This window comes from Triturus cristatus, chromosome 3_2 (genome assembly GCF_964204655.1).
Source record: "Triturus cristatus chromosome 3_2, aTriCri1.1, whole genome shotgun sequence".
In the NCBI taxonomy this organism is placed as follows: domain Eukaryota; kingdom Metazoa; phylum Chordata; class Amphibia; order Caudata; family Salamandridae; genus Triturus; species Triturus cristatus.
The window spans coordinates 859396014-859417286 of record NC_140584.1 but is presented as its reverse complement, the minus strand read 5'-3'; the positions used below and the strand labels follow the sequence as shown (position 1 = coordinate 859417286).

At 43.2% G+C, this 21273-nt stretch overlaps 1 protein-coding gene across 1 annotated transcript in view; it reads left to right on the top strand.

Annotated features, from left to right (window-relative positions):
* The window catches only part of SEZ6 (seizure related 6 homolog), a 1090094-nt gene that overhangs the window by 1026842 nt on the left and 41979 nt on the right, over positions 1-21273 (top strand). The window contains exons 12-13 of the mRNA XM_085649158.1: positions 3376-3567; positions 18555-18749. Of these exons, the coding sequence (XP_085505284.1) occupies positions 3376-3567; positions 18555-18749 (387 nt within the window). The remainder of the gene's footprint in view (positions 1-3375; positions 3568-18554; positions 18750-21273) is intronic.

Sequence of the window (21273 nt, the reverse complement as noted above, 5' to 3'; positions counted from 1 at the left end):
GTGAAATATGGAAAGATAAATCAAATATACATTGTGATAACGCAAACTTTTTACATGAACTAGGCTAAAATTGCGTCTTTACCAATCCAAGATTTTACAAGACCGGAGCATTACATTCACAGAAAGTGAATAAATAAAGGGTCCAGAGGTATCTAATATGGGCTTACAATAGTTTCTTTAGACAAATTAATTTATACTTCCATGTTGATACTGGTTGAACTAGGATCCCCTATTGATCCCGGTCTATCTGTTTTGAACCCACAGTATTTTGGGGGTTTCTCTTCAGGACAAGGGTTTAGTGAATTCTTAGGGGGCATGACAAAAGGTTTTGATTCTGACTTATCAGTTGTTGAGGTAATTAGGGATTTGTACTTGTGCACCAAATCAAAGGAGCAGGACAGGCTTTTCTGGAATGCTCATGTTGTTCTGTGATTCTCTGTAATTTTTATTTGTTTAGAAGTGGATTCTGGAGCCCAGTGTGATTCCTTTACAAAAGCTTGTTAGGACTCCCTCTGGATCACATCGGCCTCCTGCCACATGGCAATTGTAATTATGTTACATTATCTATATGTGTGTGTAAATATATGTATATATATGCACTTGTGAAGAGTCACTATGAGCCCATTCCATTCATTACAAGAATCAGCACACTTACGGGGTTTTTTCCCTGTTTGAAATGTAAAGCATGTAAACATAGTTCTAGAGTTCTAACATATAAAGTACCAGGCATGAAACATACTAAAGCCATTCATAAATTCTTGACCTGCAACCTGTGTGTACTGTTTGGTATGTCCATGTGCCAAACAGTACATTGGGAGTACAATACACCCTACAAAACGTAAAATACTAGAACACGCAAGAGCTATAGAAAATAGAGACTTCTCTTATCCCGTGGCGCTGCATTTTGCCAAATTCCACAATAGTGATAGGAATCTTTGGAATGTTTCTGTATTGATCATGTACCAGCAAGTGACCGGGGAGGAAACCGGGAGCTAAAATTGTGGCGACAAGAATCTAGATTCATCATAGATATGCAAACCATCATCCCAAATGGTTTGAACACTGAAGAAGAGCTTGCAATCCATTTAGGATAATTACTGTTGATACTAGGCTTTGAAAGATCTCTGCGTATTCAAATCTCTCTCTATTATTATTTGTGTTTCTGATTTAATTGTGATGAGAGAAATCTGACAACAAATCGATAGAACTATTGAGTTATAAACACATCTGCTGTCTAACCCATTTAGGACTATATATTATATAATCCGCCCATCCAGGGCTTCATAATTTTAAAAGTGAGGCACCACTCAAAATGCAGAGGTTAATACATGACTTTATGAATCTGGACTTAATAGCTCTAAAATGAACTTGAGTTTTATTATGCCCATTCAGGGCTCAATTTTGGGTCTATATGTGACATCCCTGGCAGGGATTAATGAATTATGGAAATTAATGAATTACTGTGATATAATTTTCAAATTCACTGATGCTCATTATGTACCAGCAATGAACTATAAAGTATTTACCTTGTCTAATTGCATGTTCAAATATGGCGCCTCCCTTTATCTTATGTTTTATGTTTGAGTCCGTTATCTATGTTTATTTGAATTGCACCGGAAGCTTTAGGCTTGTAATGGATATAATGATTTTGAACCTATGGCATTGTGTACACAGCAGGAAAAAGACACGAAGCCGAAACTCGTCCTGTGTTTGTGTTTGGTCTCGGAAAAATAAAATAACCGAGCAGCAACCTTGATCGAGTGCGGTCCCTTCATTTTTGTGTGGAAGATGAAGTTTTGAGCTGGATATATATATATATATATATATATATATATATCATAATATATATATATATATATATATATATATTATGATACTTAAAGGCCACTGACAAGAGATGTTGTAAAAACTGTATGAACAAGGCCGCTTTGATGGCTGAAACGCCTCATGGCTGACGTGTAAGAAAATAAAAATAACTTTTTTTGATCGCATGTTGAAGTGGGCTCCATTTGTCGGTGAAAAGGAAGTCAAGCGTTAGACTAATATACATATATATATATATATATATATATATATATATATATATATATATATATACTCACTGAAAAGAACTAAAGGTTACTGGGGCGTTAAAGTTAGGCTCAGGTTTCACTCATACAAAACCAGTGAAATTCCGCAGTTATAGTTAGCTGTCCTAACTTTAACTCATGCCCCAGCAATGCATTGCTTATGACCTCCATATTGCACCACTCGTGACATGGTTAGTGACATCACTGGTGGCATCAGATGGGCTTTGACCCACGGCCCCATCGAGGTTTTCATCCAAGCGGAGCGCGGTTCCCCTCTTTTGAAGGTGGTGAGGCTTGATTTTTAGAGCCACTCATTCATTTCAAGAACAGATTCATTTTATCTGTCTTGCCTTTGGAGCAACGCAGTCCTGGTGATTCGGGTTTCCCGCCCCTGATGAACCGAGCATTTAATTAGGTCCGAATCCATCGGAACTGATTTTGGAATTGGTTTTCCTCACTTGTTGGAATTTGTAACTGACAGAGGGGCTGTCATTTTTGGACATTCAGTCCCCCCACCGGCACGCTAAGTACTCCGTCTTTCTCCTGTCCTGAAGAGGCCGAAATTCCCAGGCCGAAACGTGTCCACACTTGCGTTGGAGGGGGCTCTACAAATTCAAAACAACCTGTTAAGGACAATTGGTACACAAATTTAAAGAACAAAGAGGAGAATATTTTTCCTCATGTGTGCACATTCTTAAGACTTTCTCCTTTGGGGACTGTGTGAAAAATGAACAGCACAGCCACAACCGAAAAAATAATAGGAAAATTGGGAGTAGAAGAATAATTTTTAATTGGCCCTTTAGGGGTTGAAGCTTTGTGGTATATATTCTATGTATGTGCAAATAATTTGTTTCAATTGTTCTTTATATATAACAGTTTTTGATGTATTTTCTGTATGTAGAGTAATGTTTGTTTTTATGTTTATATGTGTTGTTGTTTGACACCATGCAGAACTCAGGCATTATATTTTTATGTGAGTGGGGACAAATATAATCTTGATGGATGCCTACAAAATAAAATGGCAAAAATCATGATGAAAATGCCAGTGATTAATTAGAGTAATCACATTGGAAATCATTTTATATGTATTCATTCCCACATTACCGCTTTTCTTGTATGTACATTGGCTGGGAGCAGTCATGGCAAGCCTGCACAGTGTTCCTTGGCTGGAACCACGCATGCCTGTCGAGGTTTCATTGGCTAGTTGAAACGTGTTAGCTTTAGCTGATGACTTCTAATGAGAAGTACACCTGCTGCCCAGATGAGCTATTTTACCAATCTGTTCTTCTATTGTTCTCGATTGCAGTGACCACGTGCCCAGACCCCGGTGACGTCGACCACAGCCGGAGGGTCATCTCTAATTCCAAGTTCCCTGTGGGGTCCACCGTCCGCTTCCTGTGCGACAAGGGCTACATTCTGACTGGTAGCAGCACACTAACCTGCTACAATCGGCAAGCGGGAAAGCCCAAGTGGAGCGACCGAACCCCAAAATGCATCCGTAAGTGATTGGCTGACCTTTGACATTAGGTCAGTTATGCCAAAGGCAGACCAGGTGGTCATGTACGCTTATAACACGTGCATTTGTGAAGCGCACATTTGTCCAGAAGGATATTTTACAATTGAAGAAACAGAAGTTTTATTGTTACCCAACTCAGTGGTACTCATCTTATTGACCTCAGGAGGTCGATAGGTTGAGTTTACTTACTGGAATTCGAACCTAGGGTCATGAGGTCAAACGGAGATCCCTGCAGAGGATACATGCATGCCCTGAGCCACCAGACTCCACTGGGACCTTGAAAGTTAGAGGGTGCATTCCACATTAAGAGAGATGTCTCAGTGACGACTAAAGGGGCGCCTTGTGTTCCAAGGGCATTTCCTGATGTGGTCCCTTGACCCTGACGGTTTATGAGTAGTCTGCCCGTAGCCTCAGCGGCTTGTGGGCTCCAGCCTTGTTTATGTTCTCCAGAGGCTTTGAAAAAGCTACAATTGTTATTTTAAAAGTGGAAGAGGTCTCATATGACAAACATATTGGGCGTGTTTGATAAGATGGGCAAGTTTTTGTCAATTATAAAAGTTAGCTAGAAATTTTACAACTCATAAAGATTCTGGGCGGGTCGACTTGTGAGCATGGGAGGGGCCAAGGGGGGCGATGGGACTACCCCTTTTAGGATAGTCATGAGTTTCACCCACTTATGTTTTTAGAACACATCTTAATCTTCCTGTGTATTGCCACTCAGCCCTAGTGTATGCTGCATGAAATTAGATAACATTTGAAATTGCCTACATTTGAAACTAGCATGACCTTTTGAGTGCAAACAGCATGAAATTGTGCAGTTTTATCTTTGGAAGCGCAAATGATATTCAATGTATTTGAAACTTTGCATTATGCATGTTGATGAGGCCACCAAAAGAGAGGATTATACTGATCTGAAATTAATGTACCTTACTCGGAAGCTCGTACTTACATTACTTCTAGGTCCCTCGTCCTCGTCCCAGTCATTACACTTTGAGGTGATTCCAACTCCAGACAGAAACAAGCATTTGCAATGCAATAGGTCTCGAATTTGCGAGAGTTAAAGCTAGTGGTGTTGTAAATGACAATGCTTTTTATTTATCTGTTTTACTAATTAACGCATAAAATAAAAGGCATTTTCATTTACAATGCCAATAGCTCAGACTTGTAAATGCAAGACCTATTCAAAGAAGCGGCTGCCATTGTCCAGGGCTGCTCAGAAAGTGAAAGCGCACATAGCGCACTGAATGTTGCAGGAAAGCATGTCGTGCCTGCAGTAGGAGAAACTCATTAAAGAAAATAGTGCTTACAGACTAAAAAAGACATACGGTGTAACACCTGAGGTAAAAGGGCCAGTCTTCATGGGAGGTTACAAATGAAGACAAGGCGGTACTAAGGAGGGACTAACAGGCCTATTAACGAATCAGAAGCCAGCATTTACAAAGGGCAATGACACAAGCCAATGACAAATATGGGCAGAGAGTGGGCTGAGCTTCTATTCCATACTCCAATACAGCATGCCGCAGAGCAGTGCATGCGCTGCCCAGGGTCCACCTAAAAGTGCAGCTCATAAATGCCTGTGTGGTCTTAGCCATATGGGGCCCGGGTTGGCTGATGAAGTGAACGCGCTGCGGCCTGCTACAGGTAACCATGAGATGTGGTCTCAGCAGTATACCTGCCTCCTGCCAGGCTTGCTTTTGGACTCTATCCCAGCATCCTACGAGGCATGCTTGCTTCTAAGCGCTATGCCTGTAGAGCACAAGGCTAACTTATGCCTGCTTACCATAGCGTATCCAGGCAGCTTAGTAGGCATGCTGTTAGGCGCTAGGCTTGCACACCCCGAAGCTTGTTCTCAAGTACTATGCATGTTTTCCTTGATGCTCACTTATGACTATAACACCTTAGCCTTGCCCTTAGGCACTGTACCTGTGCACCATGAAGGCTAGTTTTGGTGGTGTTGTTACCTAACGCTATGTTAACTGAGATATATTTATATGCAAGCAGCCCACAAGGCTTACCTTTTGGTTGTTATTCCTACAGCCCACGCGGCGTGCTTTAGGCGCTATGTCCAAGGCTCCCCTTAGACTTACTATTCTGCACCGTGCCTGCAGACTTAGGTACTTGTTTTGCGCGCTTCCTCTACAGTGCATGAAGCTTGTTTGTGTTGCTTTTCCCGTAGGCCCTAAAGTGTGTAGTTTCAGTATACCAGCAGCCATGGGAAGCATGTTTATATCCGGAGTTAAGGTGTGTTGTTCTTAAGAATTATGCCTTTAGCACCACACCAGAAATGTGTCCTTGGGCAGGGCTTTAAGTGGGCTGGGTCTCACCAGTGCTGAGCACCAGTAGTTTTTTTAAAGGAGGCCTCGAAACGGGTCTCTATCAGGCTCTGTTTTGTGCCCTGGCACAGGCGGTCCATTTTTTTCCGGACTGCAGTGACAGCAGGCACATCGATGTGCCCGTGCTCACACTGCTCGCTTCTCACTAGTGGAGAAGTTACGGCATGACATCATGCCAGGTGAGCGTTGTAGGGGAAGGGAAATCCTTTAAAGAGAGTCATTTTCTCTCTTGATTTCACTTCTCTTTTTGAAACTCAGGAGCAGCAACATTGTGCTGGTGTCACCAGGGCTTTATGTGGAAGTTTTTTCAATATTATATACAAACCATAGTTGCTGCTTATTTATCTTATGCAACTAACAACCATTAACAAAGCCAATAGTCCTGACATGTTGTAGGTGTGATGTTGCTTGTTGTATCATATATCTGGATGCAGCAACAGAAACAGCAAAATACAAGTCAGGCGGAACACTATGCTAAGCACATATTTTAAGCTTACGTGTTTTTAAGCCACGCCCTTAATTACACTGGTCACACCCTTTGAGAGACACCCCCCCCCCAGTTTTTACATCTCACTTAAAGAACTGTCTTTGGGCACTGTTCCTGCCACCTCTAAGGCATTTCAGGTGTCATGTCCGTAACAGTGACTATAAAGCAGCGGCTGAAATGTGTTCTTGGGCGCTATGCTATGCCTTTGGTCCGGGCGGCTAGGGCGCAGTCCCTCAAGTCCCTCCATGATTTGTACGCACTAGTGCCATGCCTCTGACTAGCCTCCGCCAGGCGCGTACACTTGCTGCACAACACGTTCAGCTGACATCCGGACTGAAGTGCAGAACAACTACTCATAATGAACTAAATGAAACAAGACAATGTTCCCGCCTCTTCTACCTACCTCTCCGTGTGGCCGCGAATGCCCGCCAAGAGGGACAGGGAAGGGAAATTCCACTGTGGGGAATTTGAGGGAAACAAGCGTCAAACGGCCCTGAGAACCTGTAAATTAAAATGTATCCTCTACGGTCAAAGAGGGGGTGTCCTCTAAACAAGAACGCAAGGGGACTGTGTAGAGCTGTATGTCCTCCCTTTACTTTGTTAAATACATTACTTAGTTGCAGTAGCGGCTCATGGACAGGGTGGGGTGGGGCGGGGGAAGGGCAGGGTTGGGGGTAGTAAACTCCGGCTCACGGCCGACCGGAGTAATGTAACTAAATAAATAACTAAAACGAATTTCATTGCGCGCGCTGAAACTCATTTGGCGAGGGAAGAATCTGGAGGGACTTACAACGCTGAGCAGTGGTGCTGGTCCTAGTCTCTGCCTCCCCTCCTGGGGCTTTTGAAATCATGAGGAGCATTTAAGTAGACATAATTGGGAAAAAATTCAGACCTCTATCCCAGGAACAGTTCTAGGTATTCTTTGTCTCGGCTGGGACCCTGGGCGCACTCTCAAGAGGTTGGCACATGCGTGTGAAGGACTGTCGACTTCGCACATGCGTCGGTGTTCATTTCACCGAAGGAGGCAGAGATCTCCTTCTGGCAGGTTGAAAGGGTAGACCTGACCAAAGTTCAACGTTATGATGCCAGTTTATAATTTTGGCATTTCTTTATTTAAGTCTAGATCTTGCTGATTGGGTGTTGCTTTGCTGCCGGGTGCTTAGGACCCTGTGGTCAAGATCTCGGCCTCTTATTATGAAGCTTAAAGATTCTGACCTTGCAGTCTCCAGGAACCCCTAAAGGTGACATGGACAAGTACTCTGGTAAGAGGAGGCCCATTTCTCCTTCCAGGACTCTATCATCTTCTTATTCTTTTGGGGACTCCTCTCCTAAAAGGTGTAGGAAAGGACGCGAGGCAGAGAAGGAAGAAAGAAAATGCTGAATTTTTCTAGAGACCTTGATAGCATTCAATCAATCAATCAAGGTTTTGTAGAGCGCACATGCTAGTTCTAGTTGGTAGATTGTCAAACGCTGAAGAAAATATTTAATGGATTCCTCTGATAAGAAGGTGGACTCCTTTCTAAAGAAAGTCTTCTTTGGCTCTCTTGTTGCCCTATGAGCATGCACATCTGGTGCATACACAATGCAATTTCTGATTTCAAGGCTTTCTTCCAGTGTATCTAAGATGGAACTGAATGTTCTGTTGCTGGAATCTATGGAATGTCAAATAGAGTCTTATCGGATATTTCTTTTGATGTGGTCTGAGCCTCTGCTTTAGACAGTGGTGCCTTGATTGTATCTAGATGGAACTTACGTTTGAAGGATTGGAATACTGAGCCAGCACAAAGAACCACTGTCCTCGGTAAGCCGTTTAAAGAATCCAAGCTATTCAGAGCAGAATTGGAGAATAAACTCTATAAATTGTTCAAAGAGAGAAAGCATTTTTCTTCTTTCAAGAAAGACACTGCAAGATCTTCTAGGTCTTTGAAGTGGAAGTCTTTCCATCAGCTTTCTCAACAACAATTCGCTCAATAAACGAGATTTCACACAAGATTTCTTTATCCTAATTTTGTTCATTTCGGAGACAGAAACAGGATTCAGGATCCAAGCTTCAGAATTCCTGACTATGCTGATTTCAGCCCTCTGTTTCCAGTTGGAGGTTGGATAAAGAAGCTTTTCTCCAAATGGTAAAAGATCACATCTGACAGATCGGTTCTCAACATAGTCAGATCAGGTTATCACATTGAGTTTTAATCTCCCCCTGTTCCATCAGAGACTATCCAGACACTGATTCCTGGGAATCCAGACAAGAAGCAGGCCTTGAGAAAGGGGATCGCCGTCATTTTTGAAGAAGTGAGCAATCTGTCCTGTTTAAACATAGGAGAGGTGTGAAGAAAGCAACGGGCAGTTACCGATTGGTGATAGGTCTACACAATCTTAACAAATGTATTCCAAACTTCAGATTCAAAAAGGAAACTTTACTGAGAATCTCTCCTTTGATCATATCTCAAAGTTTCATGATTACTTTAGACCTTATGGACGCTTATCTACAGGTTCAAATAGCAAGGAAGGAGTGGAAGTTTCTAAGGTTTGCATTGTGGCGTCAACATTGGCAATTCCTGGTCCTCCCTTTCGGGATTAAGTCGACTCCCAGAGTCTTTACAAAGATATTGTCTCCTGTAATTGTGCATCTTCACTTAGCCTTCCCATAACTCGATGACTGGTTGCTGTATGCTCCTTCCATCTCAGAGAAACTCAGGTTTATGAGAACCATAATGACAGTGATCGCCAGGCTGGGTCTTCTCCTCAGCAACTCAGTTTCAGTTAACTCTGTTAAGGGACACCAATTTCATCTTCAGGACAGACTTAGGCAGGATTTTCCTTCCCGTGGTCCAGATCACACACCTGCAGAACATGATTCTTCTCCCACTCCCAGACGTTCCAGCCAGGCTGTGCATGGAGATCCAGGGACATATGGCAGCTTCTGTAGCTTCTGAGAGTGGGAGAAGAATCATGTTCTGCAGGTGCGTGATCTGGACCACTGATGACTCAAGCAATTTGGCCTCCATTGGTGCTTCCTCTGGAACCGTCCTTCATCAAGCCATCATTCCATCTTCCTCAAAATCTGGATTTCTCGGTTTGGAGTTTGAAAGGTTGAATTTATTACGTAATGGTCTTCCTCCAAGTCTAATTCTTGGCTCTATCCTGTGCCTTTTCCATAGTCTTACAATTCTAGATGGAGAGGTTTTACTTAAAACTTTCTTTTTCCACGATTAGGTCACATTGGTTCGCTATTAATGGCTTTGAGAATTTTCCAAACCTCAGAGGGAGATGAATATATTAACCAGCAAAGTTTTCAGACATTTTTCTATATCAGGGCCTCCCTTGATATACTCATTCGCCCTATTGGGATCTTCCTGCAGTTCTTACATTTCTTCATTTTCCTCCTTTTGAGCCTTTGGAAGAGGTAAACTTGAAATTTCTCTCTAACAAAGAGGTATTTTTGGTTGTTATCACCTCTGCTCGTAAAATCTGGAAACTGTTGGCTCTTTTTTGTCATTCCCCCTTCTTACGGTTTTACGAAGATAGGGTGATTTTGAGACTAGACCCTTCTTTTCCACCCAAGGATAATTCTGCATTTCACAGGCCACAGAAGGTGGTTCTTCCTGCATTCCCGCTCATTGTACTCAGGAGGAACTTTCTTTACTCTCTTTGGATATCAAGAGAGCTCTTTCTATTCATCTCAACAGGTCAACATTTCGCAACCTTTCTGGAAGTCAGACCACCTGCTTGTGACTTTTGATCAAGCAGGATGAAGAAAGAAAGTGACAAATACACCTCTGAGCAGATGGCTGAAGCCCACTGTGTTGCCGTTGGATCAGGGTTCCTCTGAGGGTAGATCAGTTCAAGGAAAATCCACCTAAGGCATGGCTTCCTCTTGGGCTCAGTTCCAGGGGTCTTCTATTCAAAAGATTTGTAGGGCCGCTACATGGTCCTCGGATTCAACTTTTGTCACACATTACAAATTTAACTGTGTGCTTGACTATGGTTTAAATTTTGCTGCAGTGGTTCTCACGTCAGTTTTTAAATAATGTATTTCCCATTTTTCATGATAGTGTGCATTAAAGATTATTGGTGTATGAAAACATGATACAGTGTTTTTTTGGGATCAAAGGCATATGATTGGATATACCTCAAGGTATAATGACTGGGATAAGGGAAGAGGTAATGACCTGATTACTTACAAGTAATGACTGTGACAATGACTAGCAGGACTGAGAGTAATAAGGATTACCGTAAGTAATCTGACTTTAATTTGATTATTCTCTAATATATATTGATGTGAGGGCAATGCTTCATATGGCTATTGGTGCAGTTGTAACAAAAATTTGTGAAACTCAAACCTACTGCAGCCTAGATTGATTACTAAAAGACTACAAATCTTTGCCTACTTAGTTTATGCTTTCATCAACAAACCTTTTATTCAGAGCTGACCCACAATTATGGCATTCTTCCCTGTATTCCTCCACTGCCAAGCTTTGGAAATCATAGACCATTAGCACTGCCCCCAAACATGGCAAACTAAAGTTGCCTGTCTCTTGAAGACAATCTCACTTGTACCCATGGGCTGTCACCCATAATGCAACGCTCCATTGCCTCCAAGCATGGTTTGTACAATATAAATAACCCCACATAGGTAAACAGCACCAAATGCTCTCTAATCTTGCCCAAAGCGCGGACGTAACACATGCCCCCGCAGCCACCGCGCTCCAGGGGTCCCTTAACTCAGCAAGCATCTTCATTATGAATTAAATGGTGCGCACGCCCGGCCTCTTAATAAATTAAATGGTGCGAACGCACGCCTGGGCCACGGCTGGGCCTCAGAGGCTTAATGGTGCACAGCTGCCTGTGGGACGCCTTTGAAGATATTAGAAACCCAAGGAGGGAATCCAAGTTATCTGACCGGGGTGACAAGTCTTAACAGCTGAGGTGTTTAACTCTCGCTTCTGCCCCTCTCCTCCGATCCATCCAACTCTTAGTCACTTTTAACTCCTTGCCCACAAGAAATGTCAACATGAAACTGTGAAAGAGGAGAGGCTGTTTTAAAGAGAAGGGTGCTGATTAACTGGCCAGCAGAACATATTCTGCATACTGTTTTGAGAGGAGCTACATGTCCCAGTCGGGCTTCAGTGCTTGCTGAGCCTGAATTACCAACTGGCCTCATGTCATCAGAAGTACGGTAATACAGTCCTGGATTTTTCGACAACAGTCACAGTGCTTTGCATGTTGGGACTGAAAAGCCAGTCTATGTAAAGAGTCTACATCCACACTCTACAGTAGGCTAAGCTTATTTTAAACTTATGTAGAAAGGGATAAACACCTAACATACCCCGTCCACACCCAATAGCAAAACGATATATTTTATTTTTTAATAATATCTTAAAGGAGAGCACCTAGCTAGGAATTAGAAAAAACACAAATGTTTCTCTATACCCACTTCCTGGAATCTTATTTAAATTTATTTCAAGACTTGAAGAGGAGAAAAGTGTTGGTAGTACAAGAAAAGAAGGCTGTGACAGCAATTGCTACCACTCTTGTTGCTTGCAATCCCAGTTGACTGATTTGCAGCCGCATTGTTTGACCCATTCTGCCTCCGAAAGGTTTTAAAGCTTGTCTTTACTTTGCCAAATTCTAGTGGCTGTTTATTTGTAGCTGTTTATGATATATATCACGGCAGCGCGGGGTAAAGTTTGGCATTTAGTAAAATCTGAGTGTAGCCCAGGACCTGAGGATTCCGTTTCAAGAAGGATGCGGGTTAAGGGATTAAAGACAGCAACCCTTCTATTGTTAGGACAGTTCCTGCCATAGAAAGGGAGACTGCATTGTGACATTATTAGACTGTGGGCATGGGTTTGTGTGTGTGAGGACTCTGAACTCAATGGCTTATAACAGCTGCTAGGTGGCTTGGGGTTAGAATGGTGACCACCCATGGGGTCATTTATGAAAACAGATGGCATAGGTGTTAGTTAATGGCTGCATTTAGGGGAGATAGGTATAAGCTTCTCTAGATGAGACAGAACAGTCCCATGTGGTCAGAAATTGTAAATAGGGCAAGCAATTACTTACCTTCCACAGAATTCAGGGTCGTTAACAAAATGGGAATGTACAACCTCATGAAAACTCCGACCTCTATGACAAACCGACGACTTTTTTTTAAAGTTTCACTATTTCAGGCTGCCCACAAATCTCACCTCTTTTGATTATTTTTTTACAAAAGAAGGAGGACTATTAGGATGGCACCACAATACCCGCAGCATGCCACTGGCTAAAGAAGACTTTAGTATGACATAATAGTAACACCCAGTACCAGATCTTGACCCACATGGATGGCAGAAAATCTCCTCTCTGTGAGCTAAGATTTACTTTTTTAGGTCTCGGCTAGCGATGGCTGCGCTTGCGCAGTCTCGCTCGCGAGAGATAATGACTTGGGAGAAGAGGGGCTTGAACCCGCCCCTCTTCTCCCCTGTTCTCCATTGGCTGGCCTAGCAAATGCTGGCCAGCCATTGGAGAAGAGGTCCCGTCACTCCAATCATGCCCCGTCCTTTTCGGATCGGGGGGCGTGTTTTTTGCGAAAAGTCTCAGGGAGGAGACAACAGCAAAACACGCCCCCGAATCCGAAAAGGACGCTCCCTTTCTCCGAGGCATTTCTGCTGTGCCTCGGAGAAAGGCGGTGGTGTGATCGTCCGTTCCCCCTGCGTCCGGCTGCTGCTCTGTTTAGAACTCGTGCCTGGAATCCGACTTCGTTACTAGGTAAGAGTGAAACTTTAAATTCGGCAAGCTCAGACAGCACTGGTTAAGTACTGACCCAGCAGTCTATTCTACGATATGCCTGTTGTACTTCCGGGACATTTAGAAAGAACACTGACTCGGACAAAAGGGTCGTGCAGGACACCCCAACCGAAAGTGCGCAACAGAGTCCAGGAACAAATGCCTCTTTCTGCTGGCCGCTGTGTAGGTTTAACGGGCAGGTCGGAGGTGAACCGAAGATCATTACCAGGTTATTAGCGTTGCCAAAAATAATAATGACATTTTTCGCGTATCGAAGCGAGGGTAGCAGGCCGAGCAGACCGCTGTCGGAAACCATCACGCGTGGCACAGCGCTCGGGAAATATTTCAATTAAAAGCTTAGATGAAAAGAAATATCTCGAGATTTCACTTGACATTAACTGAATTGGCTCGCCTAATTTCGAGTGCTTAGCAGTCTGCAATCTCGGGGCGCAGCATGGAAGAGCTCTTGACACGGCGGTGTGCACTCGGAAGGAAGGCGGAACGCGCAATCCTGTCTCAAGCGAAGTGTGTTGTTTTGTTATGGTTGGTCTTTCTTCTCTTTCTATTTGGGAGGTAGTACTGTCGTACCGGACTCGGGCAGGCGTCCAGGTTGTGAGGGAGCTTCCCCAGTAAGTCTGCCTCACTTTGTGCTTGTCGGTGTGATTACGGTTTCTGCTCAACTTCTTTTTCACGTACTTCTCATCAGTTGTGTTTTCGCCTTCCGGTATAACAGCATCACCCCCGGTTCTCCACTCCGGAGAAAAACTTTCCCGTTGCCTCCAGGTTCTGGCATTCCTAGTGCACCATGTTAACCCTCAAATCTTTCTCTGTGGAGTGTGCATAACACACACAAAGGACAAACCTGCTGGAAAGAGCTGTCCCTTGGCAGTTTCAGGAGGTTAGGGCACAGTAGCAGGCCACTGGAACAGGGACTGGAAATTACACATCGTTTTCTGAGCTGGCAAAATAATGTTGTAACTGCCCATGTTTGAAACTGAGCTGTCCTGCCCTAATTTCGTAGACTTTACCTTGCTATACCATTACCTTCTTTTCACTTCGCCACTTATTGTTTCCTCGTGCCATTGCATTAGGCTCCATAAACTTGTTTCAGTTTGGGGCTGGTGATGGGGTTAGGGTGGGGATTATGGCAAGGTTACAGTAAAGTTATTGTAGAGTTAGTAGCTAGGTTAAAGATTACGGCTAACTATTGAGGTAAAATCTGTAGTGAGGCAATGGCATGGTGTTGGGTTAAGGATATTTCACATGTAAATAATAGGCTAATTGGGTAGTAGTGAAGATGTAGTTATAGACAAGGTTGATAGCAGTGGATGGAAATAGATTAATTGGCAGTCCGGATTTCAACTTTCTTCTGATGGTGCTCATAGTTAATGCCATTGTTCCAAGCTTTCTTACTTCGCTTAGACTAGCATTCCATAGAACAGGCTCTGAGGACTCTTCTCTGCGTATTCTGGCAGTTATCAGTTACTGTGCACAAACAGTTTTGTATATTGTTACTGCTGAAGCTTTATTGTTGGGCTCCAAGTGAAAAACCAAGCATTTACAATGCAACGGTCTCGGCATTGTTAAAGTTGGAGCTATTGCCATTGCTCATGACAATGCCGTTTCTTTAAATGTTTTAAAAACAAAAACATAAACAAAAATAATGTCATGAGCAATGCCAATAGCTCTAATTTTACCAATGCCGAGACCATTGCATTGTAAATGCTTGTTTTTTAAAGGTGGTGATAGTGAGGCGAAGTGTTTTTATTTATTTATTTTATCAACAGAAAGAATCAGACCCTTTGGGCAGAAAAGTGTTTACAGGAGGCGTTGGGGTTTCATAACGGGGACGTGTTTTCATTAAAGCTTTTCCTAATTATAGCAGACCATGGAAAGATCAGAAACAGCGTTGGTGGTTTTGGCCAGATGTACAACTGTAATTCAGGGATGTACCACAGTGGGGATGCAGAGTGCAAATGCTAGTCAGCTGTGCAGTGGACTTGAATATTAGCAAGGCCACTGGCATTATGGCTTCTGCAGTTGCAACTTTTCTACTTAATTATGCCGCATTTGCCACAGAATCTGTCACCGGCTGCATAAATTGCAAATTTTAACAAAACTTGTTTCTAGCTCAAACGGATCAAGTTTCTAAACACTCACAAATGTGTTGCTGTGCAGTAGAAAGCACTTCACAAAAGTTGGCAGGACACGTTTCAGTTGCTTATTTATGTGTTTGGGTGCAAAACTTGTATTAATGGGATGAAACATTTGCCCAAACATTCATAACGTGAGTAAAAATAAAAAAATAATGAGGCAATGCTATCCCAACATTGTGTCGCATTATACAGCATACTTTGCCTTTTCTTGCAGCATAATATAGTCAACCCTGCCACATAATTTGATCTATCCCTGCTGCATATTTCCAGTGGCCTTGAATAATAGCAACTGAAAGTAATGAGCGAACAGAGCATAGAAGGGATTGTGATCAATGAACCTCTCCACTATAAGATACAGACCCCCGGTGTCTTCTCATTAGCTTTGTAAGTGGGTGGTTTATATAAACTAAAGCTGTGTTTCATTGAGCTTAAAATTTACAGGTAGTATTTCTAAAGTTTCATGATATCATTAATTGTGACTGTGAAGGGAAGCAGTGGCGCAACAAAGGCCCAAGTAGCCCCCATGGTGTGGGGGGGCCTCCGAGCTCCAGGGGGCCTCCTCAGCCCATTGCCCGGGCCTGAGAGCTCCTGAGTGTGGTTGGAGGGGGCCCCCTCCATGTACTTTGCAGGGGGGCCCCCTCAAGTTTTGTTACGCCACTAGCCCAAAGTAATGGAAAAAGCTCATGAGGGCCCCCTACAAACTTTCCTAGGCCAGAACAATAGAGTTTCACACAGGCAATCAGGGAGTCAGCCAGGCTTAGGAGAAGCTCTTTTGCTAGGCTTCTGAAAAAACATCGTACATTGGGTTGGCGAAGAAAGGGAGTTTTTAATTTTAGTTGTCCTTGACCTTTCTCTAGCTTTTGACACTGAAAAATGCAAGATCCAAGTAGATCAGCTCGACCAATCGTCTGCTGTCTCAAATTGCCCACCCCCCATCCCAAAGCTATTTTTAAATCTTTTGTTCACTACTTTCAGCATGTGATAACTAGTCCTTTTTTCTCAGTTGAACTTCTCCTACTTGTAGAGACTCTCAGGATTCTACTCTGATATCAGTGTGATCCACCACATGCGCTGTTCCTTGCCACATTATGGTGGAAAAGTTTAAAGTCGGTATACTGTTTTACTATCATAGTATGCAAACATTCATGGTGGGGAAGTAGCATGGTCGTCAGCAGCGCACCCATCTTATACAAAATTCATAAGGTCCTTTTCTACAGCACGGCTCTCAATTCCAGCATTCCTATTTACAGACTGCTGCTGGTATAATGTGCTACATTCACCCAATATATGCAGGTTAAAATGATGGGACAGTATGTCCAGGCTAGTTAGTCAGTTAATTGTCCCCCACTAAAAACAGTATTCCATTTGAAGTTTCTATCTAGCCTTCAAATGCTCACATATCAAGCTCCAATGCATCTAGTCAGTGGTGTTCCACCTAGTGTACCTTCTTCGAGTCTCAGGACATCCAGTCAAAATCTACAGTCCGCCCACCCCTCCAAACTCGTGTCTAAAGGTGGTCACCGGTTCTCAGACCTGGCTACTAAAGCTTGAAAGACCCTTCGCCTACATGACAACCCCCCGTCTCTGGGCCTACGTAGGTGACAGTTCAAGTATTTTGAATTCTAGACTGGCTTCGCCCTTCTTTTTCACCACCCTGCTCTACACCCTGTAGTCGACAGTCTATTGGATGGCTAGCATCGTCCAACTATCCTGGTATACAGTGCTATTAGCAATATTATTAAAAATAGTAATAGTAGTAAAAATAGAAATAGTAGTAGCAGTAGTAATAGTGGCCGTAGTAACATGTGTAGTTGCAGTAATGGCAGAAGTAGCAGTAATAATAGTAGTAGCTGTAATATTAGAATTAATAGTAATTTTAGTAACAGTAGTAATAGAGATAATGATAATAGTTATGTTATTACAGCAGTATTAATGCTAGCAGCAGCAATAGTAGTGAAGGACAGAGGAGAACAAAATGAGGCCTTTATAGATGGTATCCTTGGTATGTTGGGTCATGATGGGTGCATTAATGACACTCGTGGAACATGTCCTTGATGTGTCTGGTGGTGGTAGGTCTATTGAGATGCTACATAGATGTTTCCTGATCCTGATATGTGCACAAACCTCCCTTTCAGGTGTCCCAAACCTTCAGAATATGGTATGTGTAGTGATGCCCCTTACAGAAGGTGTCACTGGTGTGTCAGATGGTGGCAGATGTATTTAGGTGCAGTAGGAAGCTGTGCGATGTGCGGTACGTGCATGAACGTTCCATGTAGAAGGTGTCACCTAGGTTTTAGAGTGTAGTAGATGCATGAATAATTCTTTTTTAGAAGGTGCCTCTGGTGTGTTGGGTGGTGGTGCATGCATCAACACTAATTGTAGGCTGTTTCCTTGGTGTGTTGGATTGTGCATCAATTGTCCTTTTAGAAGGTGCATCTTTTGTGTTGGGTAGTGGTGCACGCATCAACAGTAATTGTAGGCTGTGTCCTTGGTGTGTTGGATTGTGCGTCAATTGTCCTTTTAGAAGGTGCCTCTGGTGTGTTGGGTTGTGGTGCATGCATCAACAGCCATTGTAGGCTGTGCACTAGGTGTGTTGGATTGTACATCAATGGTCCTTTTAGAAGGTGCCTCTGGTGTGTTGGGTAGTGGTGCATGCATCAACAGTAATTGTAGGCTGTACCCTTGGTGTGTTGGATTGTGCATCAATGGTCCCTTTAGAAGGTGTCACTGGTGTGTTGGGTGGTGGTGCATGCATCAACAGCCATTGTAGGCTGTGTCCTTGGTGTGTTGGATTGTGCACCAATGGCCCTTGTAGAAGGTGTCCCTGGAGTGTTGAATTGTGTTAGATGCCTTGATGTCTCTGTAGAATGTGTTCCTGGTGTGTCAGGTGGTGGTTCTTGGCTTGATGGACCTCTTCTAAGGTGTCCTTGGTGCTTCGGTGGTGGTGGGTGCCTTGATGTCCCTTGCAGAATGTGTGCCTGGTGTGTTGGGTGGTGGTACTTCTATTCAGCGTTCATGCAGATGTCCCTGGTGCGTTAGAAGGTGATAAGTGTACTCAGGAGTGGGCAATTTATTAACAGTGCTTGGAATTGGGTTGGAATGGAGATATAATCCTCTGAGATAGCCTTGTGTACCTTCCACAGTGCAATACAACAGTGTAAGGGTGGGTGTATTTCTGATAATGATGCCCTAATTCTTGGCTTCTCCCTTGTGCCCCACTTGCAGCCGAGATGTACGAGCCATGCCATCACCCAGGCCTGCCCCAGAATGCAATCCTCACCCCCGAGAAGCGACTGTACCAGCCCGGGGAGTCCGTGCAGTTCTCCTGTCCCGCAGGCTTTGCCCTGAGTGGGCAAAGTGGCATTAAATGTGTCCCCGGCCACCCCTCCGTGTGGAGCAGCTCTCCGCCAGGCTGCAAAGGTGATTGCTGCTTGCAAAAATGCCTGGAGTTGTTCGTGTGTATGTAACATTTCTGTTTGTTGTTAGTATAACCTTGTGAATGTTTGCTACACTCATTTGATTGTATTATGTTGAGTACGTGTTGCTGATTTATGTTATGTTCGCTTATGTCATGCTGTGTATTTTGCACATACGTTCTGTTGACTTCTGTTGTGTTCTATTGTGAACAATATGCTTTGTATGTTACGTTGAGTTATGTTATTTTTAGTACTGTTAGTTCACTTCAGTCATATTTGTTCTGCCATAGTAAGCTGAGTTGAGTTATATTGAGGTATGCTATGCTGAGTTGTGTTATATTGAGGTATGCTATGCTGAGTTGAGTTATATTGAGGTATGCTATGCTGAGTTGAGTTATATTGAGGTATGCTATGCTGATTTGAGTTATATTGAGGTATGCTGTGCTGAGTTGAGTTATATTGAGGTATGCTATGCTGAGTTGAGTTATATTGAGGTATGCTATGCTGAGTTGAGTTATATTGAGGTATGCTGTGCTGAGTTGAGTTATATTGAGGTATGCTGTGCTGAGTTGAGTTATATTGAGGTATGCTATGCTGATTTGAGTTATATTGAGGTATGCTGTGCTGAGTTGAGTTATATTGAGGTATGCTATGCTGAGTTTAGTTCAGCTTTGTCTTGTATATTATACTTTGAAGAGTTATTTTATGTTATGCTGAGTTAAATTAAATTGTCGTGTGTGTTATGCTTTGTATACATAATGCTGAGTTATGATGTTATATTGAGTTTAGTTATGTTCAATGACGTCATGCTCTGGAAATTATGTTCTGTAAGGTCGTTTTCAAATAGTCTTGTTTACATTATATTGGGCTTTGATATTATTGGCTTCATTCATTGCATTATCCTGTGCAGTGTAAAGATCATTTATGAATAACTAAAACCGAAGTGGGACATCCCAGCGAAATTAAGACGATGCTGGCGTAAATCAGGTGATTTCATGTCAGTCTTGTTTCCCGAGATTCCTGAAATAAAGCCATTCCGCTGCGATACATAATCCTGCCGTGTTTGCTGCAAAATTATACTGCGGGAGTGCGCACACGGCCAGAACGCCAGAGGCTATTTCCCACAGCTACTGGGTTTGTGGCTGTATTTTTGTAGTGCGGAATGCGTCTTCATGTCTTTTTCAGACCAAGGCTGCATTTAATACTAAAATATAACTCCAAAATCCAGATCTGCGTTTCGCACAATTACGCGTAATTTTGCAGGCGTTTACAGTGGTTGCGCGAAAACAATTTACATGAATTTCTCACGCACGCCCTTAGTAGAACGTTCCCAATAAAGTGCTGACGCACTAACATAACATGCCATGCCACTATAAGGCATCTGTCCACAGACCTCATCTCTGTGTGTGTGTTGAAGCCGCCTGGCAGTGCCCGTTCCAGACTGCACAAAGCGCTGAGAGGCCACACCAGTGGCAGACCTGCATCTTACATAACAAACACAACGTTATTCATGGTTGTGTACGTGTTGCGTATGTTGTTGTTACTGCAATTTGAGTAGCGCACAGTCTGCCATTAGTTGTGATTTGTAGGGCAGCTGATGCCTCGATTTCCACCCATGTCAAGTCAGATTTTCCATCACAGACCAAAGAATGACCCTTGCGGTCATATGTTTAGGAGGTTTGGTGGTGATTTAACATCAGTGGGCTGTTGTTGTATGAGACCAGTGGGCACCTGCGTGGGCCTCTCTTCATGCATGTTTGCATATGAATGCCATCATTATGATCCATTGTGTGTTGCATATTTACAAATGTTTCCGTATCATGTTATTTTATGAGCAGGCACATCTGTGCGCGTATGTTAACATGAAAAGGGTTTTGACTATGTGCTTTGTTTATACATTAATTATCTCTAATGTTCATATAAGGGTATTTGCGTGCTCTGTTTGTAAATGCTTTTGCTTATGTATGGCACAATATGTGTTAATGTTTCTCAATCAGGCAATTTTAAGCATGCTACTCACCTGTGAGGGTCCAAGACGCTGGGGGGAGGTGAGGCATGCAGCTTCGGTCAGTCAAAGAACCAGATCTTGAGTGCCCCCCTGAAAATGTGCAGGGTGAGGGCACGTCTGATGTTAATCGGGAGCTAGTTCCAGGTCTTGGCCACAATGTAGGAGAAGGTTCTTCCACCCGTTCTTGCTCTGCGGATGCGCGAGGGTGACTGACTGACTGACTGACTGAATATTCATAAAGCACACTATTGCCAAGACGTCTTGGCGCTGAGATGTGTGCAATCCAGGAGAAGCTAACAGATCTAAAGCTTGGTGAAGAGCCAGGTTTTTATCATTTCTCTAAAAGGAGTCCTGCTAGACTGTAGTCGCATCGGGAAGGGAGTTCCACAGTTTAACCACTTGGAATGAGAAACCCTTCCCTCCCCACCTAACTCTTCTTATCTTGGGGAGATGTACCAGTCCAGTGTTAGTGGACTTGAGGCAGTGTAGTAGCATATATCGGGGAAACAATGGTTGTATA